Here is a 27,816-nt window from a genome sequence, read left to right as displayed (position 1 = left end):
TCTGTTCAGCTGAGGTAGAATGTGGCCTTGATTTGACATTATGGTGTAGAGGATTGGGTTACATGTGACTTAAACAAATAGAAAATAACAAACAACATTTATATCGAACATTTATAACGAAGAAAAGACCATTTTTTTTAAAAAGAATTATTTGGAGGTTCCCCTACAAGCTCCCTGTTTCCCTTCGTTTATAATCCCATCTGAACACCCTCCCCACCCCTATATATGTGTGTATATTTTTTTTTAAAGGTCTGTCTTTTTTTCGTTATAAATGTTTAGATCTAAATGTTGCATTATGCAGTGTTGGATGGAATAATTGCTGGTCCGTAGGGCAGAGTATCGTGTTCTTGTTGGTCCACATGGACATGTGGGGCCACGCAGATGGGACTTTTAACTCTGGCACACTAGTTCAATCTTTCCCTCTGTATGTTCTAATTATACATTTGGATATTCTCCATCTGCTTTGTTTCCACTTCTTGTCCCCCAATGCTCCTGATAATTTTCAGGCTCACTAACTCTGCGTGATTTCTCGCATTGGGGTAAAAATTCATCTTGGACAGAATACACATGGTATTGTGTGAACTGTTTTTCTTTATTACAGACCAGTAACGGTGGAGGGAGCTTAAGTGATTACTCTTCCTCAGTTCCATCCACTCCAAGCACAAGCCAGAAGGAGCTGCGGATTGACGTGCCTCCCACTGCCAACACCCCAACACCCGTCCGTAAACAGTCCAAACGCCGGTCCAACCTCTTCACAGTGAGTATCCTGCCCAAGGCCCCTGTGTGTAATGTTAGATACTTGCACAATCCTCCTAGTGGCTGCTCTACCTGCCATTTGTCCTCAGTCTCAGTGGCTGTACAACCACTTCCTACTGTGCATGGTAATTAATAACTCTTTATTGTCCGTGCAAGGTCTTGTGCAGCCCATTGATATGCTTAACCAGTAGATATCCGTACAGATCCTTGTTCCCAAACAACTGCTTCCAGTTTATATTCTAACTGTTCATGTTCATTAATCATGTGGGCAATCGCTTCCTGATGTGCTGCCTACGCTACACTTATTGGCCTCAGTTCTAGTGTGTGTGCTCTCAGTTCCCTACGTATATCCTAACTAACTAACTCACTCTCTGAGGCAGTCCTGATTCCCACACAGCTTCATCGGCCGGCCATTCTACTGAACCTCTGCTTATGACAGTTCTGCCATTTGCAGATCTTCCAAAAAAGTGTACGTTGCACTAGTCTCACTTCTAGAGCCATAAGCACTTGCTTCCCAATTTGTAGTCTACTTTCGTTGGTCTAGCATTTATAATATTGTGAAAAGCAGAAAGCAATGGATGGAAATGCTTGAACTGCTTCTAGTAATTCCACCCTCTAGTAATTCCTCTATGGTAACATGGTTGATACTGATTTGCATTCTCATTCTGGAACGGCCCAAAGTAGCAAGAAAATATGGAATGCACCCCGGAGAGATTCAGTAACTACATGGCTTGTTGTCAAGTTTTTTCATCCCTCAAAACTGTGCATTGTTTCGTTCTGCGTGCACAGTGAATGATGCCTGAAACCGTTTCACAAAGAAAATGTGAACTCCATATCCAGCAGTTGCCCTTGGACAGTTCTCACGCACGTGCAGAAATTTCCAATTCCTAATGCTTCCGTTTTCTCAGTGTCTGTTTTAGCCAACACTGAGAAAAGACTGTCTAGATGTAATGTAATATAAAGTGTCTCATGTCGCTCCACCTCCGCTGTTTTGACAGCATCTTGGCACATATAATAATTTAGCATTTATATAGCGCTACGAACCCTCTGGTATCTGAGCGCCGTACCACCTGTTCACAAGTCATTGAACCGTGGATGGGTTCGATTCCTGGGTACCTGTATCAACACTCATTGATGATTTGTCCAAACTGTACCTAGACACTCTTTGGTTCTGTTGCTTCTGCAGAGATATCCATGTGATGTAACCTCTGATCAGTGCCAGATGTGCTCTTCCCCTGTGTCAAGGACCTGTTTCGTCTTGCAGGTTATCTTTTCCTCAGCTGCATGTTGGCAGCACACCAATCACAGGTGGCTTTAATTCTTTTCTTTTGAGGTACACCTCACCTGTCCATATACGGCCTCTTCTTGCTGATTATCTTGAAACCCATCTAAGGTAAAGTCATATCACTTAATAGTTTTCCATAGCATGCACAAGTGTTGCTTACCTTGATTTTTGTCCTTGATATTGGGATGCCCTTACCGAGCATGTCTGAACTACCATTGGGTGCAAGCAGGTTTTCTGTAGGAGAATGTGGCCACAGTTTACCCATGGTCCGTCTTTCGTAAATGTGTTTTTGATCCCGGCGCTGTATCAGATAGGGAACTAAGTGTGGAATACAGAATAGGACAAAGAAAGATTCCGCGCCGCACTGTTTGTGGGGAACTCGAACAGTTAATGTGGGCACCGTATCTTTATTTTGTAAAAATTGTATTATACAATTAAATCAAATAAAAAAAAAAAATGTGAATATAAGAGGCCATTGACTCCTATATTTTCTCTAGACGCTTGGAACCCTTTTAGAGCACCTGACATTGTAAGGGTAGTGGTCCCAGATGGAGTGTTATGTAAGCAGAAATCAGTTGGACTGTAAGTCACATTGTCTTTTTTCTCTGTATTGCTGCTCCTCTTTCCTGTCTTCCCCCATCTTTTCCCCCTTCTGCTCAATCTCTCTTGCTCTTTGCCAGCCCTGCCATATGCCTCCTGTCTCTGGTGCCTTCTCAAGTCCTCCCCTCCCAACATAAGGATAGATTTCTTCCCTCACTCATTGTCTTTGGCCGTCTTCAGTAGCTAGCCATTGGAACAGTGTACTGCACAGTGGCGGATTTGCAAAGTTCTTAGCATCACAGCCTGCCAGCATTCTTAGCTTCACAGGCTGCCAACACTCTTAGCATCACAGCCTGCCAGCACTAGTGTGGCGCTCAGTGATAGGGGATCTCCTTGCTTTATGTTGACATTACTACCCGCTTCATTAACTTCGAGCGCTGCACAGTTTGCACAAGAATAAAGTGACCATTTATCCCGGTTTTGCCAGGACTGTCCCGGCATCCCAACAGTCTTTTCTTTTTTCTTATCTTTTAAAGTCCTGTCCAGTTTTGGGGAGAGGGTCGAGTGAAGATACAATAACTTCACCTGCATCATCCAGCTCGTTCATCAGGCCACACTACAAGTGTTGCTTTAGGAGGGCGTAGTACCCTTAGCTGTTACCAGAGATCCCTCTAGAACAGGTGCCATCTCTTTTTGTTCTCTTCTTTTTCGGCATGGTATAGCACCACAGGCTGTTTTAGAGGTCCCCCTGGATGGTGTTCACGTATGGTTGCATTGCCCCTAATTGTAATAATGTTTCAGTTATTTTGTATACGTTTCAACATGAATGTTATTTTGCAATGAATTTTTAAAATAGCCTCTTGATGTTTTTTTTTATTTTGCGTTAGTAATAGTACAGTTCTTCTTTTGTGTCTATGGGTGCTGTCCTGTCATTGATCCCAACCACATTTGTGTCCTACCTTTTGTCAGTGGTCTGAACCGGTTTCAGATTTTACAAATGATTTACCTTACCCATACCTCTAGTCCCTTTGGTGGGTGAAAACGGACACTTTAATTTTGGGCCGGTATTTTCTTCTAATAGAGTTTTGAAAACATTAAAAGGTGTGCGTGCATGTATTAAACTCGAAGAATCAAGAGCAATGTTTTCCCTGGAACATGTAGTCCCGAAATGTTTAGTTTATTGCCATTTCTCATAAGGTTATCTGGCGCAGTGGTGTAGTGCCAGGCCTGCGAACGCGGTTCGAGTCCTAAGGACGGTGAACATTCCTACGTTCAAAAAAAGAAAGTCAAACAATTTCTTTTTACTCACAGCCTTTAAAATACAGAGTGGAATAGCATCCGCCCTCTGAAAAAATTGGGCGGACTCCGTCCACCTGCGTGTACCCTCGACTGGCAGAGCCCATTGAAGTTGTGAGATACAGATCGTATGGAGCAGCCGGTGACACGCGCCAAATGCGTATGTATTGTGAGGTATTCACTACCCAGTTAGTCTTGAGAAATGCTAGTGCCGCTTTTATGACGTGTCTGGGCCAGGTGCTCTAAACAATTGTTTGAAATAGGAGGGAGACATGACTTCGTATCCGAGAAAATAGTACCTTGGAGGTGCTGCTATCTGTCTCCTATCGCGGACAGAAAGCGGAGAGTACAGGCATTGAAGTATAACAAAAAGGCGGGAATGGCGTCTGAGAGTTGCGGGATTCATGACCTGGTCCTTTTTGTCATTATCACTTAACCCTCATTTTCGAAGTGGGGCGGTGGAGTATTTTCTGTTTGGTTAGGCATTAGACTTTTTGAAACCATGAAAGAAATGCAATGCCATCCAGTCCTAGTAGAGGAATAACAGAGTAAATGTGTTACTCGTTCACCAGTGATTTTATGTGCGATGAGCCCTCCTGATGGAATGATGGGTCATCTTGTGCCAGTCTGGGATGTTCGTTATTCAAGTCTTGCAACATTTAAGTTTTCATGGCCTAGCAGTGTTTTAACTTCTCCGTTTTGGTGCTTTCCTCCCACCCTACTGAAATGGTGGTGGATTGTTCTTTATGCCACTTTGTCATGTAGGGCCCTGGTTCCTAGAAATCTGGTTATTTAGATCGATCTCATGACTGCAATCCACTGAGCGGGATTATTAACACTGCAGTGGAGGGTATCTCCACACAAGCCAACCTGATGTGTGTGCGTCCAGCTGTGCATTTGTATAATTTCAGTCTTGTACCACTGGTCTGTCATTCCCATCGGTGGGGGGGCACTTTCTACTTCATGAGACCTGTCTGGATCATTCCCGACCACAGCATTGCCTCTGGAGCATATGAATCATTCCTAAAGCAGAGTGGGGTGGTGGGGGTGGCACTTGGACCCGTGCACCCTGTCAGTCTTAATCATTCCAGACGTGGAAGAGCACACAAGCACACCAGGGCCACCTGTTCCTTCCCAGTACAGATGAACCTTCAATCACCTCAGGATCTTTCTCATCAAGCCCATCATTGGGAGTATGGAAACCCACAAGGCTGGTAGCATACACAACACCACATAAGTGCGTGTAGTCCTAGATCAGGTCTCTCTGAGCAGAGGTGCTCGTTGAACATGCCGTAGCTGTCTGGATCAGTTCCAACACTAGTTGTGCCTCGGCGTAGGCCTGTCTAATCATTCCTAGCATGTGGATAGCCGCCACCATACCGGGACCATCTGATTTGTTACTCTGAAACCATGCCTGGCTTATCCGGATCTTTGTCAAGAACGCGCCCATGCTATCACTGCTAGCACAGCCACCCTGAACCCATTGTATAGGCACATCCCAGTTTGATACCACACCAATTTCTTGTTTTGAATTGCTGAGCCCTCGTATAAAGTGCTAACATGCTGAAACAGTATGACACCTCGCGGTCAGTCGTTTTTCAAAAGCACCTGCTCATCCTGCCACCTGGCCACCCCTTGAAATGGAGACTGTATCTGTACCCATACAGTCCCCCATGCCCCCTTTTTCTTCCTTTTCTGCACTTATTTAGACTTACCCAGTCTGCTGCCATAAACACTGCACTTGTCACTGGCTGGCTGCACTACCACTGTTTATTGCCTCCATTATCTATTTATTTGTATTTATTATTATTTATCTTTTCTCCTCTGCTCTGCACTCTCCTCTCTCCCCGTCCATGCACTTGGGCGTTCTCAATGTCACTGGGCCTAGTAAGGATGTTAATGTGTTCGCCCCTGTTCCCCCTCCCTTGCCTTATCACGCTCTGAATCACTTGTGTATGAGCGCGATACAAATAATATATATATATCATATATCATAAAAGAAACAAAAAAGGGAAATCATTTTAAAAGTATTGAATATTTTCAACGTTTTTCTACTCTGAATCTACGATACTTTAGAGATAAAAATGCGAAAATATATTTTTATTTCAGAACTAAGGGAATAAGAACAGGATGAATTACAAAATAAAAAGTTTGGGGTGGTGGTGGAAGGCTATGGGGGAGGAAGACAAGTATTTGGGAAGAAAGGCAATGGAGCGGAAGGATGGAAAAGTGGATTGTAGGTGAGTGCCGGATGTTGTACGCCCATACAAAAATAACAAAAGAAGAAAGTTCATTAAACAAAAACAGAAAACCCGATGAAAAAATGTAATTTCCCTATGTTCATTCTGTGCTTTCTGATGACCAACATTATATTTTTAGTTTATTTTTGATGCACTAACATTGATGCACTTGCTTGGGAGTCTGTTAGCCTGGTAGAGTTAAGAGTTCACTGACTTCTGGCTGAAGTTCCAGTAGATCTAGCTTGCTTTGACGGCAGGTTATATAGTTAAAATGTTTGGGTTGTCTGATGGTCAGGCATATCTATGTTTCGATATTCTGAAATATCCCAGAAATTGCGGAAGTATATTTTCAACATTGGAAATCTGCATTTGCCAGCCCCCCTTGCGTCTTGCTTTCCATCTTAAGTGGAAGGCAGAGTTGCCCAGAGAGAATGTTCATGCAAACCTTTTCGTGAGACTCCTTCATGGGCAGATGCAAAACAAGCTCTCATTGCTAAAGCCATTCTGTTGCCATGCAAAGTATCATGCTACTGGTCCTAAACGTTGCGGCTTGTTCTGTTTTCATGGTGTCTTGGCGCTCCTCGACTTGCAAGAGATGTTGAATAGATTGGGATGTTAATAGAAGGAAAGGAATGCAATACAGGGTGCGGTTTCTCTGATGTTGATTCATGGTGATTGAAAGGAATAGGCTCTATGTGTAGGTAGGCATCTATGAGTTTCTGTGTCCAGTGAGACCTAGCCTGGTGTACACTGGTGGGTAGCTTTAGTATCAAGTTTTAGCACGTGTGTTGATCCAGTCGGGTGCACACATGCAGGACAAGTGCTTCGAGTTTGTTGTTAAGAGTGGCCTGGCATGGAGTATTTCAGTGTTATGCGGTTTGGGGCCAGGGGTGGTCTGCTAGGGTTGGAGGTTGGAAGTATTTCTTTTGAGTAAGTGTACCAACTATATGGTCGGTTGATGAGACTGCTAGTTCAATAATGCTCCATTGATTGGCATAATGTTATTGTTAAAGGATATTTGTACTGCGCACTATCACCACCAGAGTGGCCCCCTGGCGCTCTGGCGGATCTGAAAACAAGGTCGAGCAGGGAACATAAGGGGCTCCTGGGAATTGGAGCAGGAGCTGCTTCTTGAGAATTGGGGGTTAGTAGCATCTGTAGTGTGTGGCATGGGATTCGAGCAATGTCACTTTTTACATAGTTATTGGCACATTACTTTCTGTCCATGTTCTTGTGGGCTGGAACTGCAGTAATGTGAAAAGGAATGGACATCCTTCAAATCCAGGTTTTAAAGCAAAGAAAAATGAATGAATAGCGCTCTGCTCGGTATTATGCGGATGAGCGACACCTGACTTTCTGGTATTGTGAATTCCAAAAAGCACACAAGTTGACTTGTTCATCATAAAGCATAATTTAGTATAGTTTAAAAAAGTCACAATTAAAAATGTGATTTAAGATATATTTAGGGGAATCCAAAAATGAAGGCACTGGTATATTGTCAAAAATGAAGGCACTGGTATATTGTCACGTGCAATTGTTTGTATGGCACCAGTTGTCTCGCAGCCAGACACAGTTCCAGGTAGTAGACTGTATTTAGCTTACCAGGATTTTCTAGGCTAAAATTGGGGACCAAAGTTCGATCCTTGTGCTCCTGCAATTACATCGTGGTGTTGTATCTGTTGCAGTTTGTTGTCGTTATTTGGCCCTTATTGTATGTTACTATTACTAAATAGTAACACTATTTCTATGGTGGCTTGCTACGAAGTGTGGCCTAGCTGTAGGACAGAACAAGAACTTAATGTGCTAAATAAACAGTATACCATTGCATCACGTATTGGCGCATAACTGTGTCCTAGCTGTAGGCAGACAATAGAACACTGTCGAAGTTTTGCATGTGACCTGTTGCCCACCGAGTGGGAGTAGTGACCGATATCACAGTTTGGCAACCAAATAGCAATCTGGTGTATATGATCTCACTTCCTCTCATGAGGGATGGGAGTGAAAGATGTGTGAATTCTGATCTACTAGCAGGCTGCAGAGTATGGAGGTCCTGGCTGTGTTGATTGCGTGTAGAGTGCCCTCTATAACGTAGTCTTCTGCATCCATTCCCCATCTCCAATCTTCACACACTACCTGCAGTTGTTGGTACTCCATTCCCAATCACCTGTCCTATAACTGTTGATCATTCGGTTCAGTACCGCACAAGCAGGGTGCAAAATGTGCACTTGCCACAAGCCAGTGATATTTGACTCTTGGTGAGTAAGAAATGGTGTGCCTTGTTTAGGTATAGAATTGAAGTGGCGAGTGACCGTGTTCATGTGTGGCTAGTAGCTTGCAACTTGAAATGTTGCCCCCTCACACGAGCTTCTTTCTGCTAATCATGATGGACCTTATACCATCAGCACACAATGTACGCACTACAGAGCACTTTGAATCATCCATCCTACGTCTTTCCACAGTGACTCACCTAGAACTCCGTGTTCCACCTTCTGCATTCGTGGACTGTCTGAGCGCGCACCAGTCTCGTCTCTGCAGAGTTAGGTGCAGCATATGATATGGATCTGAGCAAGCCTTCAGATCATTTAGTCTTACATGTCTACTTCCGTTCTTTTTAGTGTATTTACATTTTGGGGTGCATCTGCAGTTTTCCCATAGAGCTTTTGGCGAGATGCAATAGAATTTTGCATCTTGCCAGTTCGTGCCCAATTCTTGTCTGGTAACATTTCGTTGAACTATTAGGATTCCCTTTCTCCAAGTGCTAGATGCAACAGGGTTAATGTACGAGAAGAAATAGTGAGGACCACTTAATAGCTCTGCTTTTTAGGTTTCGTGAGAAATGGAACCATGTCGCTTATATCTTCAGCCCTTTTCTATACGAGAGCGGTACTGCAGAGAAATCCACTCTACATTGATTTTTATTTGATGGATGGCTGCTCCCTGCAGCAAAATGGATTGGGGAATCCTATGGTATGTTGCCTTTGAGGCCATCCCTAAAAGTCTGCGGGTTTCCTGCTTAAAACCCATTGCTATTTGCTGCTTAATATTTCAGTCCTTCCAGGCAGCTTGAGCTGATAAACTCGATTCCAAGACTTTCCACGTAGCTAAGGACAGAGCCTTTTCGCTGGTGATTATCGTCTTCTTTGATAGAATCATTTACCTTCACATGCAGTTAAGCAAGGTGAAGCACAGATTTTCCTCCAGGATTCCAGTGTGTTGCAGGTAGAATTCTAGGTTCTCAAGTATCGGGCACTGCCCGTCATGAATTGACTGCAGAGACAAATCCTTTTGTTTTGAAAACTGGCCTCAGATTTATTTACAATTGGTCATACGGAACGGACACCTACGATGATATACTTTCCATTATTATATACACGTTTGTATTTATTAAGATAAGGAGAAGAGCTTTGATAAGTAGGCAAGTGTAGATGACTGGGCAGTCCTACTTTTGGATGCCTTACTAAAGCAAGTGAACTTGTAATTGGTTATTTATAACGCGCTTAATACCTAGAGATTTCTAAGCGTAGACCCACGGATCGAACCTGTGTTGCTCCACGTCACGTCTTATTGCTTCCAAGGCAAGCGCGTTGCCCCTGAGCTATTCTTCCGGCCCTGCAAGGACAGATCTATCCGGTCCGGTTTAGTAAAGTTATTGGAATTGTAAAAAGTGACAAACTGGAAATTCTGTGCCAGAGCCGTGTTTTTCTCCCCCACAGCCTAACATCAATTATATATATTTTTGGACTAACTTATGAATTTGGTGTGCAGATCACAACTCTTCTTGGATTAAGCTGGCAATGATGCCCGATGAACTTATTAACAAGATGTGTATTGGGATTATTTACTTATGCTACAGCATTATCAATTTTCAATATTTAAATCTATGCTCGGGTGAAAGGGCAGGATAGTGGTGCATGTGTGGGGGGGGGGTGATACCAGCAGATATCTCACATGAACCTTCACGAGAATGAGGGTGCACATTTATCACAGCCATGAAGCTTTATACAGTGGAGATGGACTTGATGTCAGGGTGCAAGGAGTTTTAGTGATGGGCTGTGAGAAGGGCCGAGGAGCAAAAGTGAGAGATGATGCAGTGACCCTGGGGAGCAGTGTTTCAGGAGAGCTTTGAGATCTCCGCCTGTCAGAAGGGAGATATGGCGTTTGGAAGGTAAGGGGAGCCAGCCCATAGATTAACTTGTATGCACAAAGGAGGGTTTTTAAGAGCGACCCATTGTGCATAGACAGCCACTCCATATGTAGGCACTGCTCTGTGCTTGGTGAGGACTAAGGGTGCTGGTAGCAGATCTAAGTAACTTTTAAAGTTTGGTAAAGGAGTAGATAAGGAGTCCTAAGAAGAGTCTCAAGACATGGTCCAGGTTATTGAGGAGAAGTGCTGGGGAAGTGGGTATATGTCAAGTTTTCGCACTCCTGAGAAGAAAAATGTAAGGCGGACGACCAAGGGTCAAATGCCTCCTCCTGCTATTTGCCGTTAACCACAGGCTGCATCACATTTACAAAACACCCCTAAGCGATTTAACAAAAAAATTATGTGGGTGGACTTCACTCTCTGGGCCTTCGTAGGTCTGATACTCCTGATTTCTGCCATTAAACATCATCATGGAGCACTGACCTCACATGCTGATTGGAGTATGAGGGGGAATTGTTTCAATACATTTCCTTTCTGCCAAAATAGAAATGGAGTCGGGTCAAACATGGGGTACACCACTGCCCCTATGACATATCACTTAACCTGGGTTCTCTTCACCCTGCACTAGTCCTCAATCCGTCCTCCCTCTGACTTTTGACCCCGGACCTTAACTTAAGTGTGTGAAGTAGGGAAATACCGGCCCCAGACAGCTAGGACTTCTCTGGCATCGGGCAGGAATCAGAAAGACTGCTCCTTTGTTTCTGGGCACTATTTAACCACCCATCCCCCAGGTTGCATCTGCCAAGCAACCCCATATGTCCTGGATGGTCTTCTTTAAGGCTGTCTAGTATAGTGGCCGATGCCATGCACTGTGATAGCACCCACCGTTATGTCACCACTAGTGGCATGCATCAGCCTTCCCCCTTGCACCCACCTCAAACTTTCCCTGTATCTGTGCTGCAGACTATGCACGCACACGCATTCAAAAGGAAGGCTTTCTGGGCTATGCCTGTTGCCTTTGTGTTGCTACTGTTGACTGGTACAACTATGAAGATCTGGCCAGTGTGCGAGTACAGTGCCCTTCTTGCCACTCTTGTTTGAAAGACTGACATGATTGTGCTTCTAATAGTTATGGTTTGCGAGAGCGTTGAGAGTCCTACTCACACACACACACACCATAGTCATCTACGGGACCGATGTGGTTGTGCTTGTGATGATTGCGCTTTGAATGGTTTCCATCTGCACCCTTGGGCTGCTGCTGTCCTTTACGTCCCTGTCATGTACATCACCTAAGCCTTTAAACATATAGTCCCCGGTTTTCCTAATACAGGGACGGGTAATGGAAGTTAAATAGCATAGCAGGACAGAATCTTATCTGCAGAGCTAGACTACGTACTTCCCCTAAATTGTAGTCTGCTGCCCTGAATTCAAATTCAGCTGTTTACCTAGGAGAGCAGGAATGATTGCTTATACTTTTCAGGGCAAGTTTCGGAGTACTACCCTGCCAATCCATCATCTTTTCACCATCATAGACACCAAGCAATAGATGCATCCTCCTAGCAGTGTTTTCCACTTTTGGGGACTTTTCAGTGATTCCCTTCCTGTTATGGTGCAGATCAACTCCTAACTTACAAATACAAAGAAATAGCCTAAACCTCTGACGTGGTATTGCAATTCTAAAATATCCTCCACTTTCCTTCCTTCCTCTTAGGAAAAGATCTGATTGCTAATCCCAACGGCGAGTTTTTAAGATTACTGTGGTACCCCACGTTTCAATTTTGGAGTGTATAACTTCATGAGCCTGCATTCTCGCCTGCGGCCCCCCTCCGTTCTGTTGTTCGTATTCAGGGAGGATTAAGAATTGGCTGACAGCTTGTTGCACTGGAATGAATTTTGTGTTTAATTACTTTGTATAATATCATGCTTCAACTTGCTGTGACCACATGAATTCTCTGTGAGCAGGCAGTACATGTGATTGCCTGGAATGGGCTTATAAGGAATCCTCCGCACTGTCCGCAGAATGATTTTGCAATTGGGATGATCATAGCAGATTCATAAAAAAACAACATTTTAGCCGCAAGCAGCTTGAAAAGTTTGTGATACGTAGACATCACCCGTAGAGCAATTTTTTGGGGATGTGTGGGTAGGAGTCTGTTGCCAGGTGAAACTTACATTTTGTAACCTCAAAATGCGTTGCTGTGGAGTCCCCACCCTCTAACTGAAAGTAGACATCTCATTGTTGAACACCGAAGACTTCCTAAGTAAGAAGTGTGCTAGGGGAGGGACTGAGGGGGTCTATGTCCCAGAGGAATGCCTGTTTTAAGGAGACTGCATATACATCCTGAATACAGCCAGCCATTCTGCAAGCTCAAGATTTGGGACTCTTAACTTGCATAAGGCTGCCCTGATCCGCTGAAAGCCTTCTAGACCCCCCCCCCCCCCCAAGTGTTCTTTCGGTGACGATGAGGGCGAGGTGGTGGGATGCTTGCGGGTGCACATAGGGTGTTGGCAGACAGTAGCCAGGAGTTTCTTCTGCAGCCAGTGCCAGTCTGCTCACTAATGATGGTCATGGTGCATTATAGACAGCATTTCACTCGCCTCTCCAACTCCATCTGAACTCTTCCTGTTTTTCTCCCACAGTCTAGGAAAGGGAGCGACCCGGAGAAGGAGAAGAAAGGCCTGGAAAACCGTGCAGACAGCATTGGAAGCGGCCGCGCTATCCCAATTAAACAGGTATGTTACCCCACTCTGTGCCTTGTGGTATCCCCCCAGTGCTGCTGTAATTGAAGGCCCCTACACCTCGGCTCTGGCAGCGCCGTATGATGCCGGCGCACAGTGGACTTTGTTTGATGCAATGCTGCAATGAATGTGCAAGTCGCTCACTTGACATCAATTAGAGGCAGCTCCTGTGTCTATGAAAATGGGATCATTAGAATAGACCGAAAGGGGTGGGGTGAAAGGAGGGCGAGGGGAGGAGAGGCTGCAATGTGACAACAGCCCCTAATGAAGTGCGTTTGGCTGGCCTGCATATGGAGCTTGGCGCCTTCGTCGACTGAGCTGGCTTCAAAGGCTGCCTTTGTAGAGGGTACTTTGATTGGCCTATTTGCTGCTCAGGCCAATGGGGGTAAATCGGCTTCAGCTCAAGAGCCCTTGGTGAGATCAGGAACAGACGGAGGGGGGCCCAGTTTGCTGGATGGGAGCCATGAGGCAATTAGCGATGGTAATCCATAGCCCTGTGTCATCTGCGTGCCTTCGTTTGTAATTTGGTAATGAAGGACTTCTAGCTTTGATTGGGCTCAGTGTTGCCCAGTCCTTATAATAAGAGAGCGCATTCTGGCCATCCGTTATCAGACCTCCATGTGATGCAGTGGTGAGTTTCGGCGTTTGGTGTGGCCCTACTCTCAACACGCCTAGCCGCCGAGCCTATGTGTTGGATTGTAACAGCTCTAGGAATTGACTCAATCTCCCGCTTCTTCAGTGGTCTGTCTGTTTGCTTGCTATAAAAACCCTATTAAACATAATCTCGGCTAGTTGATGCACATGCTGAGCTCTATGGACAATTTAGGAAATGTGCATTCCAAGGGAGGGGGACTCTGAACCCCAAAGAGCAGCTCTCCTCCTCAGCAGGTCCATCCTCTTGCGGCCTTGTAGTCGCTTACTGGCTACCACTGTATAGTCTTGCATACAATTAGTCTACGTTTGAATCTGCTGCAATCGAGGAGGAAAGACGCAGCAATGCACTTGACTAAGAAAGAGGAGTGACATGTTCTTAAGGCGAATAAGAGGAGTGGTTTGGCTATCCTTATCTGATGAAGAGAAGGGCAGCAGTAGAGGCATCGCTCATGAGTGAGCAGACGGAGGCCGTTGTCTTACCTAAGAGGAGGAAAGAAAGGTTGCCTTTGCACACCGTGAAGTTCTGGCAGGCGAGGAACTCATTACATTGGATATGCCATTATTAAGAGTATTAATACCATTATTACGGTTATTACATATTAGCACTAGTATTAGCCACACACACACCGCTGAGCGGAGAAGTTTCTGAAAGTCTCGGAAACTGTGCTAGATGACGCAAGCTTTTTTTTGAGAAGGTGCCGTGTCTAGCTAGATGATGTACTCAGTTCAGAACTGAAAAGGGTCAGTACTGTAGATCAGGTATGATGATAGCAAGTACTATGGAGGGAATGCCAGCTCCGTACCAACCTGCTGTATCTTTTGCTGCACAATTTTAACACACGCTGCTCTGCAATTATACTCAGTCGTAACTAACCACAGCCCTCCTACTCCATTGCTTGGGCGCCATGCATCTCTTCAATTGCAGGCCAGTGGTGCCCTACATTACGATCTCATGTTCCAGTACTGGGACTCTCCTCTACCAGTGGACCGCAATCCTGAACTCTCAGGGCAACTGCTCTTACAAAAGGGTAACCAAACGTGATCATTTTGGCCTAGATTTACTTACCAGACCGAGCTCTTTACACAAAACAAGGGTCGCCAAGTTAAGGAAAGGCTGGATCATGCTCGAAGCCACAAATCGTGAGCGGGAGGGGTCTGTGCTGTGTGGTGCTGGGGCGCTTTCCGGATTAATGTTTCATTGCTGTAGAGAATTGTACATGCATAATCACTTGATTGTGGTGGGAGTTCACTGGCTCCTATGGTGCCATTTGCATAAATCTTGTTAAGTCAATGGCGGTTAATGAAGTACAAATGAGCCTGCGAAGGTGACATGTCGCAGACCGCGGGTGGCAGATGGCAGCTCTGTTTTGGGGGCAGCAGCTGCGCTCTCTCCCCCCACACTCTGATCCCCTTGCCACTGATGTGCATGCCACTCCATGCACGAGCCACCTCGCATTTCCCAATGTCCTATCTTTACTGTGCTAAAGCTGTGCAAATCATGCGCCCTTCATAGGTTCCACTTCTGAGAAGCCATGTATTGAAAATGCCAAGAACCTAATTCTAGAAAAATGTCTTCCTTGTGTGGTTTTGTCGAAGGAGAAATTCTTAAGTGTTAGCAGCGGACTCACCTTTTTCCAAGGCACTTAGAGAAAATGTTCTGCTCCTTGCCTTTGACAAGATAAACAAAGGAGCAATTCCAGAAATGTGATGAAGAGGGAGAAAGAAGAAAACCTTGTTTAGGTGTAAAATGTGTATTTTCTTCTTTAGCCTAACTGCGTGTTGCATTCATAGAGTTTCTTCCGTTGCAAAATTTTAACTTGTATTTTTGATGTTTCCTTGTCCACCGCTACTTCTCTTTGGGTTTTGTGTCCTGCACCCATTCATTCTAGCTACACCCATTGCTAGGAAAGTCAACATAAATGTTTACCATAAATGTATAGGTACAAAAAATATCTAGTCTGTAGTGCTGATTGAAGTATTTCAGATCGAAACTACACAATAGTAAAGAAAACAAGTTGCCTAGATCGAATGATTGCATGAGTTCATTATATGATAGTCCACAGTCCTCGGGATGCTGCACACACAGGTCGGTGCATTCACACGGGAACACCCCCTCTCTTCCAGCAGAGGCTTGCAACGTTGATGAAGATTGATTGATTTCGAAAAAGTCAAAAGTGACTGGAAAATCTACGTATGTTTTTCTCCTGGCATTCAGTGAAATGTCCATTTGAAAGGCAACAACTGATTATTTAGGCAAAATTAAAAGAATTGTGGGATATCATATACTGAATTTATTTCAGGATGTTGTATATGCAGTCTTGAATATCATTTTGAACATCTGTTTATTATGAAATGTTTTAGTTCTTTTTGAATGGATTTTGTGCATGATTTTGTTTTAGTAAAGGGACTAAAACTCCAAATTGATACTGATGTAATGATGTAACTCTGTTGGAAAGGTTTCTTTTTTATTTTATTTTTTTGCACTTTTTTGCCCTCCTGGTCGTCTTAGGGTGGTGCATTTGCTTGCTAATCATGTTTACTGCTCGGATGATGTGGGTGCCACTGTGTTACTGCTCCAGTTATCTTTGCGTGCTAGGACTTAGTCTATGGACCTATTCTTCAACAAACCCTCTGCATTGTCCACAAGGCCTTCTGGGGCCTGAGGCCTCAATACCTTCAACTCTATCTTCCTAAATATCTTCCTTCTCGAGCTCTTCGCTCATCCGCCTCCAACTCCCTCAGGGTCAGTCGCTTCTCTAAGCAAGAAGTTGGTGGTAGATCTCTTTCCTCAGCTGGTGCCTCCCTCTGGTACAGCCTCCCTTAAACTTGAGGAGAACCATCTCTGGTTCCGGAAGCACCTCAAAACCTTTCTCTTTACTCTGCTTTTTATCCTCTCCTCAGCGGACTTCCTAGCTGTAACTGAAATTGCACTGGCTACCTGGACACCCTCTGATCTCGGGCCCAGGTCCCTCCCCCGCCAGCGTCTCACGCCTGTACTGCCCACCTGGCTACCCCCACACTTGGGGAATGTTTCCCCTACAGTCCCCCTCCCAGCCCTTGACACCTGATGTCTGCACTTACACATGCACTTCCCAGATGCTGGCCGGTACTTACTTGGCGTTAACATCTTGTGCCATGTACTTAACTGTCCCTGCCCCCTTCCCACGCACTTGCGCGATCTGAATGATACCTGGCCAGTAGTATCGTTGTCCGTCCACCCTTTGTTCCCCTCCCTTGCCTCGGCGCGCCTTGAAACACTCGTGTATAGGTGCGTTATAAATGCCATATCATATCATATTTCAGTGTGTTGTGTGTTCACACTACTTTTACTGCTTAGGCCATCATGGGCTCACTTTTCAGAGTTATTCATTTATTGCTAATGTTTACTGTTCATAGTTATGTGGGCACTCACTATATTTGCCACTCTGAGTAGGTCGCTTATGGCCCTGCATTTACTGCTCAGGGGTGGGTGCATTCGGGACCTGTGTATGAAGCCCAGGACATATATGCTAGCCATGTGGTTAGTCTTTCAGAACTTGTGTGCTGGCCTGCTCCAGTTGGTCTGATTGCTGCCACCGCATTTAATGATCTGGCTGTGCTGTATTTTGGAACCGCGTTTACTGGTAAATAAGGTTTTGTGCATACAGTTTACTTTTCAAGTTTTGTGTATGTTTGTACTGAAAGTACTCTACTCAAGTTGTAGTTGGTGCTGTATAGCGCCGAGTGGTGTGGTTGTTGGCTCCCATTTAATAAGGGTGATGTGAATTCTGGCACTGCATTTAGAGCTTGTTTTTTTTTTTGTCCTTTCTCTGCATTTGTAGCTCTGGGTTCTTAGCAATAGATGTATTAGTCTGGGTTTTGTGTAATTTTCTACTGGGTTTACTTCTTAGGAATGTGAGACTGCTGGCACCTCTTGGTACCCAGTGCAGGAAATGGGCCGGAACAAGACCTGTCGCTGCCCTGTCCCCAGAGGTGCTTGCCCATGGCACTCGCAGATCTGCTCTGAAGCTGCATAACCGTACGGGCATGCAAATAGCAAGAGGTTTTCAGACGAGACTGCAGCGCTGCCGAGCCTTCTGAATACGGTATGCTCGTTGCAGAGTGGATTGCTTGGGCATGTGATAATTCTGAGCAGGACCCACCCAGCAAGATCTGTCCTAAAACTGAGTAATCACATGCACGAGCAACCCTCGTTTCAACAAGCAGACACTTGCAGTAGCCTCAACATGGGAAACTGAATACAGAAACAGCCAAAGCCTCACGTACTAGTTGGAGCTGTCCAAACTGGGTATATATGTCCTGCAATGTGCCTTTTTTTTTCCTTAGGGTGAGTAGTGTGACCACTCAAAACTGTAGAGCCCAACTTGCATGATACGCTCAAAAGGGTTTCTTACTGAATCACTAGAAGACATGTCAAATTCTCCAGCATGGGGTCTGGCATGGATTCACATGCTCATGAATATTCCCCGTCGTCAGGCTGGGAATCCTCGGTAAAGAAAAAACCAGTATCAGTTTCGTTTCTGATCTGTCTTTCGTAGTAATATCCAATCACTGGTCTCTGCGTCATACTGACCACAGCCAATGACTGCCCTCTACCTAAGCACCGCCTCTGGCAGCCATCTTCAGATTTTTACCGCACGTTCATGTGTTGGGATCCTCGTGCTATTGCTCTCGAGCGTTAGTGCTATTTTTTCACGTTTTTTCTCAAAAACTTCGTTTTTTCGGTCAAAAGAGCCTCAAGCTCCACCGACTCTCCATCCGATCAACGGGGACCCGTGTCGGATTCGTCTGCGCCCCTCAAGGGTGAAGATTTCGTCGAGCTACGCTTCTTGGAGGACTCCAGAAGTTTCTCAGGCCCGGACATGGCCCAGGAGAAGGGATGCTCGACGCCCGGAAAGCTGTTCAGGGTCTGGATGTCAGCTGCAGAACGCCTTTAAGGAGGACGAACACTCCTTTTGCCTCTACTGCCTACATGAGGACAAGACGCACGTGGAGAAGGACTGTGCGTTTTGCGGCAACATGTCGGAGCGGACCATGAAGGACCGCCATCAACGTCTCGCCAACTGGTTGGAAGGGAAGAGCCCGTCAGGCGAGAAGAAGAAGAAGAAATCCGAGCGGTCTTCTAAGACCTTTGAGGACGCCCCGGCGACGGGGGTCCAACACAAGGCAAAGCACCGCGAGTCCGCTGGCACCGGGAGCGCCGAACGGTCGGGCTCTACGGGCGCCAGGCAGGGCGCACCCTCCCCGGCACCATCAACCATGAGCCAACGCTCTGGGTCGGGTAAGAGGAAGGCCGAGCACCCGGCGAAGCTCCTGGAGAGGCCCCGGTCGAGCTCGAAGGCCCCATCGGAGGGGGAGCGAGGCAGTGTCCCCCCCTCCAAGGATAAGGCGGTGAGCGCACCTAAGGTGGTGAAGGCCTTAATCCATCCGGCCAAGCCCTCTATCGAAACTGTCGCGGCGGCCCTGGCTCAGCCTGTGGGGGCTACACCAGTGGTGGCGACCTCGGGGCTCAGAGTCTCCCTGCCACCTCGGAGGGAGTCCTCTTTTGTGCCCATCGATAGGGCCCCCGTGAAATCCCCCGTGGGGAAGAAAAAGGGGGGGCAGGGCGTCGTCGTAGATTCGGCCTCAACCTCGGAGGAGGAGCTGGTCGAAGTCTTAAGCCACGGCCTCGGATCCCGACGCAGGCGACGACGACATCATCGAGGGTACCGACGGGGCCCCTGATAGCCCGTCGGATTCCCCTCTGCCAGCGCCGCGAGACAGCTCGGCGGCCATTTTGTTGGCTATACAGTCCTTATGCTCAGAGATAAGGACGAGACTACCGTTGCCGACGGAACCTCTCCCGTCAGGGGACCCAGAACCGGGACCTTCTGGTGTTCCCCCTACCAAGAAAAGAAGGATCCACCCTCCGCCTCCTTTTCAGCCGTCGCGCCCCTTCCAGCCCTCCTCCCCGTCCACCCGAGGGGATGATACGGGGACTGACACGGCAGCGACGGGTACGGACGACGAGGATGTACCGTCGTCGCCTCCCACCAGGGCTTCTCCGCCCGACGAGATTGGATCGTTCCACTCCATGATCACCAGGGCATCCGAGCTTTTCCAACTCTGCCCTGAGGAGAAGAAGAAGGAAGGTTTCCTTTATCAGCGGCGCGAGGCCAAGAGGAAGACGGTCCTCTCAGTGCCTCTATTGGACGACATTTGGGATGAGGGCCTCACCCTCCTCAAGAACCCTTCCACGACGCCAGCTAGAAGGGACCAGTACGAGAAGAAGTACCGGGTCCCGGACACGGCCCCCCTGTGCCTCCGGGCGCAGCCTACCCCGGACTCCGTCGTCTCCGCGGCGGCCAGGAAAAAAGCGGGGGGGGGTGCGGCCTCCACATCGACTTCCCCACCGGACGGCGAGGGAAAGAAATTGGACGCTATGGGACGCAGAGTCATCTCGTCTGCGGCGACGACGATTAAAGCGGCCAACGCCTTGGCTATCGTGGCCCGCTACGACAGGGAGCTCTGGTACAAACTGGCTCCCCTACTGGACTTCTTGCCCGACGACAAGAGGGCAGAGGCCCTGGAGATCCTGCAGGAAGGTGAGGTGGCTTCGGACCACGCCATTACCGTTGCGACGGACATCGCCGACACCGGGTTCCGCCAGTTGGGCAACGGCGTTTGCCTTAGGCGGCGTGGATGGCTCAAGGCTACGGACTTCCGTCAAGACGTTCAGACCAGAGTCCTGGACATGCCCTTCGATGGGAACAACCTGTTTGGGAAAACAGTAGACGATTCCCTTCAGGCCATTAAAGCGGACACCGAGACGGCCCGGGCCCTTGGAGTTCTGCAACAACGACGGACGCCCTTTCGGAGCAGCGGAGGCAAGGGCGCCTCCAAAAGTTCAGGCGGCGGTTTCTCCACCTACCGTCAAGCGGCCCGCTCGTCGGCTCAGGAGGCCTACAGAGGACGAGGCAAGTCTGGCGGACCCCGCCGTCGTCGCCAAGGAGGTCAAGGCGGCAAAGCCTCGTCGAAGCAGGATTGAACCGACCGTGGGGTCGGGCCCCCACCGAAGCACCCCGGTGGGAGGCCGGCTGGCGAGATTCGTCAGCGTGTGGGAGTCCATCTCCACCGACCGTTGAGTGCTGGACGCCTTGGCCCGGGGCCACGCGCTGGAATTTCAAAGAAGGTGTCCGCGCGTCCCCCCCGTGGCCAGGAAAGAACTTCACGTCCCTCAACTTCTCCTGGAGGTAAAGGCGATGCTGAGGAAGGGCGCCATCGAACTCGTCCCAAAGAGACTTCAGGGATCCGGAGTTTACTCGAGATACTTCCTCGTGAAGAAGAAGACGGGGGGATGGCGCCCCATCCTGGACCTGCGACGTCTGAACAAGTTCATCAAGGCGCAAAAGTTCCGGATGGTCACCCTCCAGCACGTCCTGGGTCAGCTGGAGGAGGGAGACTTCCTGTCGTCGTTGGATTTGGAGGATGCCTACTTCCATATTCCCATCCTAAAGGGGCACCGAAAATTCCTCAGGTTTGTGGTCCAAGGGCGTCACTACCAGTTCAAAGCCCTCCCCTTCGGACTACGGTCGGCCCCCAGGGTATTCACCAAGTGCCTCGCACCGGTGGCGGCGCAGCTGCGCCGCGAGGGGATCCACGTCTACCCCTACCTGGACGACTGGCTCATCCGAGCCAAGTCGAGGGAGCTCGCCCTGGATCACACGGCAAGGACCGTCCGACTTCTCACGGACCTGGGATTCTCCGTGAACTACGCCAAGTCTCACTTGGTACCCGCGCAAAACGCACTGTTTCTGGGAGCGAAGCTCGACACAGTGTCTCTTCTGGCCTCCCCGTCGGAGGAAAGGACCAGGTCCATCCTGGGCAAGGTACAGCGGATGTTGGTTTCCGACGCGGCCAAGGTGAGGTCCATCAAGTCCCTCCTCGGAATGATGTCTTCCTGCATCTACCTCATTCCCATGTGCAGGCTCCGGATGCGCCCGTTGCAGGAGTTCCTGGACGCGCGCTGGATCCAAACGACGGGCAGCTTCGAGGAGAGGATCACACTCGACGAGAGTTTCCGCCGAGCGGTCCGGTGGTGGGGCAACCGCACGCATCTGACGGCGGGCATGGACTTCCAGACCCCAGATCACCAGGAGACAGTGACCACCGATGCCTCCCTGGAAGGGTGGGGAGCGCACACCGAAAATCTGCATGCGAGAGGCCTTTGGCTCCCGACGGAGAAGTCCCTCCATATCAACGTCCTGGAGCTCCGTGCAGTGTTCTGGGCCCTCAGGTCCTTCCTTCCGTCCCTCAAGGGCAAGGTGGTGAGGATCTTCACCGACAACACCACCACCATGTTTTACATCAGGAAACAGGGCGGAACCATGTCCCCAGCGCTGTCCAAGGAGGCGCAGGACCTGTGGCATTGGGCCGTCGCCCAAAGGATGTTTCTGGTGCCGTTTCATCTGGCAGGGATAAAAAACACCATCGCCGACTCACTCAGCAGGGAGCTGCGCTCGTGACACGAGTGGGAACTACGGCAGGATCTAGTGGATCGCCTCTTCCGACGGTGGGGCACACCCCAGATCGACCTGTTCGCGACGGCGACGAACTCCAAGTGCCGGAGGTTCGCCAGCAGGTTTCCCCAGGCGAGGAGCATGGGCGATGCCTTCTCGTTCCCCTGGGAGGGCCTGTTCCTCTACGCGTTCCCTCCTTTGCCACTGCTAATCCGGCTCGTCAACCAGCTCAAGAGGTCACGGTGCAGGATGATCCTCGTCGCACCTGCGTGGCCGAGGCAGATATGGTTCCCGGACCTTCTGGACTTGTCAGCGTCCCCGCCAATAAAGCTGCCGGTGGACGCGGACCTTCTCTCCAGGGAAGGAGGCGCCATCCTCCACCACGACCCGAAATCGCTGAACTTGCAGGCCTGGCTCCTGCAGCGCTAGAGTTTGGAGGATACGACATACCGGCCGACTGCAGAGAGGTTCTTGCAAAGGCCAGGGCGTCCTCGACTCTTAAATGCTACGGACACAAATGGAAGAGGTTCTCTGTCTGGTGCCACGCACAGAAGATTAACCCTCTACGGATTACGGCTCCCCAGGTACTGCCGTACCTGCTGACGCTGGCCAAAGCTGGACTGGCACACGCGTCCATCAAGATTCATCTTGCTGCGATCTCCCGATACACCAGAACCACGGGCCGGACGTCCTTGTGGTCTCATCGTCTGGTGAAAGAGTTCATGAAGGGACTGTTCAGATCGTTCCCGCCGGTGAAGGCTCTGGCCCCGGCGTGGGAGCTCAACGTGGTGCTGACCAAGCTCATGGGACCTCCGTTCGAGCCTCTGCACTCGGCCCCGTTGAAGTTTCTGTCGTGGAAAGCAGCGTTTCTTGTGGCCATCACCTCCGCACGACGGGTGGGAGAGATCTAGGCCCTTTCATGCAGGGCTCCGTACTTGACTTTTCACGACACGAGGGTAGTGCTCAGGACGCACCCCTCCTTCATGCCCAAGGTACCGTCGGACTTCCATCTCAACGAACCCTTGGTGTTGCCTGTGTTCTTCCCGTCGCCTTCGTCGCCGGCTGAGAGGACTTTGCACTCGCTGGATGTGGCTAGAGCGCTGAAGTTCTACGTGGACCGCACGAAGTGTTTTCGGAAGACGTCACAACTCTTTGTGAACTTTGGACCTGTCAATCAGGGGAAGGCTCTCTCGAAGGCTTTCATTTCCAGATGGCTCTCCGGCTGTATCATGTACTGTCATCGGTTGGCAAACCGACCGCTGCCTGGCCGTCCGAGAGCCCATTCCACCAGAGCGATCGCAGCTACCACGGCGTTCCTTTCTGGTGTGCCCCTGCTGGACATATGCAGGGCTGCTACGTGGAGGTCGACGCACACCTTCACGAAATTCTACTGCGTCGATCGGGATTCCAGGGAGGAGTCCAGGGTCGGCCAAGCAGTGCTGCGCAACCTGTTCGCCTGAGGTGAGCCTGGTGAGGAGGTAAGATGCTTAATGTTGAGTTGGATGTACTGCTTAATGTTGAGCCTTTGCCACCTCCCGTGGTTGTGCATGTGTGTACTGCTATGTATTCTTTATTCATGAGCATGTGAATCCATGCCAGACCCCATGCTGGAGAAGGAACAAGTTACTTACCTGTAACTGTTGTTCTCCAGCATGGGTCTGGCATGGATTCACATGCGAACCCTCCCGCCTACCCCTCTGCGGCTCTTCACTTGGTCATACTGCCACTTCACGTGCTTCCAAATCTGAAGATGGCTGCCAGAGGCGGTGCTTAGGTAGAGGGCAGTCATTGGCTGTGGTCAGTATGACGCAGAGACCAGTGATTGGATATTACTACGAAAGACAGATCAGAAACGAAACTGATACTGGTTTTTTCTTTACCGAGGATTCCCAGCCTGACGACGGGGAATATTCATGAGCATGTGAATCCATGCCAGACCCATGCTGGAGAACAACAGTTACAGGTAAGTAACTTCTTCCTTTGAAACTGTGGACATTCTTATGTTGCCATAATGCTCTTTGCTTTTTTCCAAATCGCCTGGAGTGGGGTCTATGAAGAGATACTGTATTGGTGACCTGGCCTGGGGCCACACCCTGCCCCCTCCTCCCCATAGGCCCGCATCTCCAAGGATGAGAGGGCTCACCAGTATTTTTATTTCCATTTCCAGCACTGCTTGTAGCAATTTGATTGCCTTATCGTCTGAACTGCAATGCTATGGTTGTTGTGCTAGATGTCACTCCTAATAAAATTCAGTTTTTAGTATGCGATGACCTGCACCTGCTGAAGTTGTGTTTAATACTCTTGTTATATGTTCAGGGAGTGATCTTACAGCCCATGTTCTCTGTGCTGGAACTGCATGTACTGCCGCAATTATATTTGATAGTGCCATATTTAATGCAACAATTGGTCTGGACGATGAATGCTTATGTGCATTCACTGCTCAAGTAGTGGTCATTGGCACTGCATGTTCTACAGTGACTGAAGCCCTGTCACTGCAATTACAGATGTGTTAGTGGGGGCCTGTCCTATGTATACCACCGATTTTGTGTCGAGCTACATCAACTGCCTAGGCTTCGAGTTCTGAAGATGTGGAGTCCAAGGTGCCGTGGTGTCTAGCCACACTGTGCCTTCTGTCTCCGAGGCAAGAGCGGTACAGTCCAGTGGATTCGAGGGCTTGTTTTGCCGGCAGGCATACATTTAGAGTCGAGTTTTGTGGATAACAATGGCTGCAATCATGCAGAGAAGATGGCGCCACGCCATGGCAAATGCCAGTCAATCAGAGGTGAGTCCCCTTGTTTTAATGTGGCCCCCGATCGTCTCTTGGTCACTGATTGCACTTTTCATATAGAGGTGGCCCTGCTCATTCCAAGCGCGTACTCCTTGCATTCCTTGTAACGAGCGCGCATTCTAGTGGCCTCTGTGCCAGGTAGCCTGGGAGCGCTTGCTCACTCTCCGACCTCATTTGGCAGGGCGCGTGTTGACCGAATTGCCGCTGTGCTGATTACTCCGTCTTCTCGTGCAGCCACAGTTAGCTCATTGCGAGCTGGTAATCAGCAAGCTACCAGTGTCATTAAGTGTCTCTCAGCACTTGGATACAGTGGTAACGAACTGTGAAGAAAATAGCGTTCTAGAGCCAATCAAAAAGAGATACTTGTAAACTCATTTCAGGCGATAGAGTGTGTCAGAGCGCGCGCCCAATGAGGCTCATTGCCGGAGAAATTAAAGATACACTTAGATGGTAAGAGGCAATCGGGAAATTACTTCCTGAATTAGTGCTTAATTGATTTGGTAATTCCCCTGGCTCTCTGCGTTCTCTTTGTTACTCTCCCCGCCTCTCTCCACAAATGATTCCCCTTTCCCCTTCCACACCGTACATTCCTTCCTTCTGTCTTAGTTTCGATCTACCTTTCGCCGTTTCTTTCCCCATGTCTACCGTTGTCAGTCTTCATCTTTCCCGTCTCTCTCCATCTGCTCTATTTTTTCATACGGTTGCCTTCTCTTTCTCTGCCTCCCCCCTCCCTTCTTAAGTTCCCGCCGTGGTCTCCTCTCTCTTCACCTGTGCACTGCTTGCTATGGCTGCTGCTCTCCCTCCTCCTGTCTTCTAATGTCATGCCTTTCTTTTCATCGACTCTTCTTGCTTTCTGCCTGCCGTGTCCTGCTCTCTCACGTGCCTTACTCTTCTCTCATTCCCAAGCTCTCACTTCTACCTCTCCCTTTCCTTCTCTTGCTGCATTTCTCTATTCCTTTGTTTTTGTAGTTTCTCACTGCCTGCCCCTTCTTTCTCTGTGCCCTGCCTGCCCCTTCTTTCTCTGTGCCCTGCCTGCCCCTTCTTTCTCTGTGCCCTGCCTGCCCCTTCTTTCTCTGTGCCCTGCCTGCCCCTTCTTTCTCTGTGCCCTGCCTGCCCCTTCTTTCTCTGTGCCCTGCCTGCCCCTTCTTTCTCTGTGCCCTGCCTGCCCCTTCTTTCTCTGTGCCCTGCCTGCCCCTTCTTTCTCTGTGCCCTGCCTGCCCCTTCTTTCTCTGTGCCCTGCCTGCCCCTTCTTTCTCTGTGCCCTGCCTGCCCCTTCTTTCTCCGTGTCCTGCCTGCCCCTTCTTTCTCCGTGTCCTGCCTGCCCCTCCTTTCTCCGTGTCCTGCCTGCCCCTCCTTTCTCCGTGTCCTGCCTGTTGCCACTTTCTCAGTTTGGTCCCTTCTCTCCATGTGTCCTGCTGGTCCCGTCTCTTCCTGTCCTGCTGGTCCCGTCTCTTCCTGTCCTGCTGGTCCCTTCTTTTTCTGTCCTGCTTGTCCCTTCTTTTCCTGTGTCCTGCTTGTCCCTTCTTTTTCTGTGCCCTGCTTGTCCTTTCTTTTTCTGTGCCCTGCTTGTCCTTTCTTTTTCTGTGCCCTGCTTGTCCTTTCTTTTTCTGTGCCCTGCTTGTCCTTTCTTTTTCTGTGCCCTGCTTGTCCTTTCTTTTTCTGTGCCCTGCGTGTCCCTTCTTTTCCTGTGCCCTGCGTGTCCCTTCTTTTTCTGTGCCCTGCGTGTCCCTTCTTTTTCTGTGCCCTGCGTGTCCCTTCTTTTTCTGTGCCCTGCGTGTCCCTTCTTTTTCTGTGCCCTGCTTGTCCCTTCTTTTCCTGTGCCCTGCTTGTCCCTTCTTTTTCTGTGCCCTGCTTGTCCCTTCTTTTTCTGTGCCCTGATTTTCCCTTCTTTTCCTGTGCCCTGCTTGTCCCTTCTTTTCCTGTGCCCTGCTCGTCCCTTCTTTTCCTGTGCCCTGCTCGTCCCTTCTTTTCCTGTGCCCTGCTCGTCCCTTCTTTTCCTGTGCCCTGCTCGTCCCTTCTTTTCCTGTGCCCTGCTCGTCCCTTCTTTTCCTGTGCCCTGCTCGTCCCTTCTTTTCCTGTGCCCTGCTCGTCCCTTCTTTTCCTGCAAGAGGGGGGTGCAGCGAGAAGGAGGCAGCAAGAGGGGGACGCAGATGCAGCAAGAGGGACGCAGCAAGAGGGGGACGCAGACGCAGAAACAGGGGCGCATCAAGAGGAGGATGCAGACGCAGCGAGAGGGGGGCTCAGGGGTAGTATGTACAGATGTTTGACCACTAAAGGGTGCCTAAACGCTGCCAGCATTATCTTACTAAGCTCCCTTGGGGACTTCCTAACCATTCCTACACACGGTTAGTGTTCTAATGGGAATTGGGATGGTAGCTTGCAAATACCCTGTTTGATTCAGGCCCCGTCTAACACTTTCACATGTCCCTTTTCTACTCTTTCTTCTACACTCTGCATCCCTCCTCCCACTAATCTTCTGTCCTTTCGACGTTCTCACTCCTCCTAGGTCTTACTGCCATTTTCGATATTACTTCTCCTTCCTCCACACTCCTATGCCTTCCTCCACACTACCACTCCCTCCTACCTAAAAAAAAATACTCAAACACCCTCCTTTCTCCCAGTAACTTCTGCTTCACAATCACTCCTCCTTGCCACACAATCATGCACACTCACTCTGCAATACCTTTTCAACTCTGTCCAGTACCTCACCTGCTGCACTAATGGCCTCCACAGTCCCCCACTACTTCTTCCCTCCTGCTGGTCTCTTGGTCGTCCTCCATCTCTGACCTCACCCAAATAACACACACTTCCTGTCTCCTGGTTATATCCCCCTCTTTACCAGGATTAGATCTCTTTCCCTGACCACACTGGCCTAA

At 48.8% G+C, this 27,816-nt stretch overlaps 1 protein-coding gene across 4 annotated transcripts in view; it reads left to right on the top strand.

Annotated features, from left to right (window-relative positions):
- AGAP1 (ArfGAP with GTPase domain, ankyrin repeat and PH domain 1) overlaps positions 1-27,816 on the top strand; it is a 1,778,872-nt gene that overhangs the window by 979,109 nt on the left and 771,947 nt on the right. For 3 of the 4 annotated variants that reach the window (XM_069615994.1, XM_069615991.1, XM_069615992.1), the window contains exons 8-9: positions 602-757; positions 12,902-12,994. In XM_069615994.1, coding sequence (XP_069472095.1) covers positions 602-757; positions 12,902-12,994 — 249 coding nt within the window. The remainder of the gene's footprint in view (positions 1-601; positions 758-12,901; positions 12,995-27,816) is intronic. The other variant, XM_069615993.1, reaches the window with a different exon arrangement.

Source organism: Ambystoma mexicanum, chromosome 9, assembly GCF_040938575.1.
Source record: "Ambystoma mexicanum isolate Mex_15411 chromosome 9, UKY_AmexF1_1, whole genome shotgun sequence".
Lineage (NCBI taxonomy): Eukaryota > Metazoa > Chordata > Amphibia > Caudata > Ambystomatidae > Ambystoma > Ambystoma mexicanum.
Note: the sequence above shows the minus strand (reverse complement) of the source record. Positions and strands in the feature narration are given on the sequence as shown.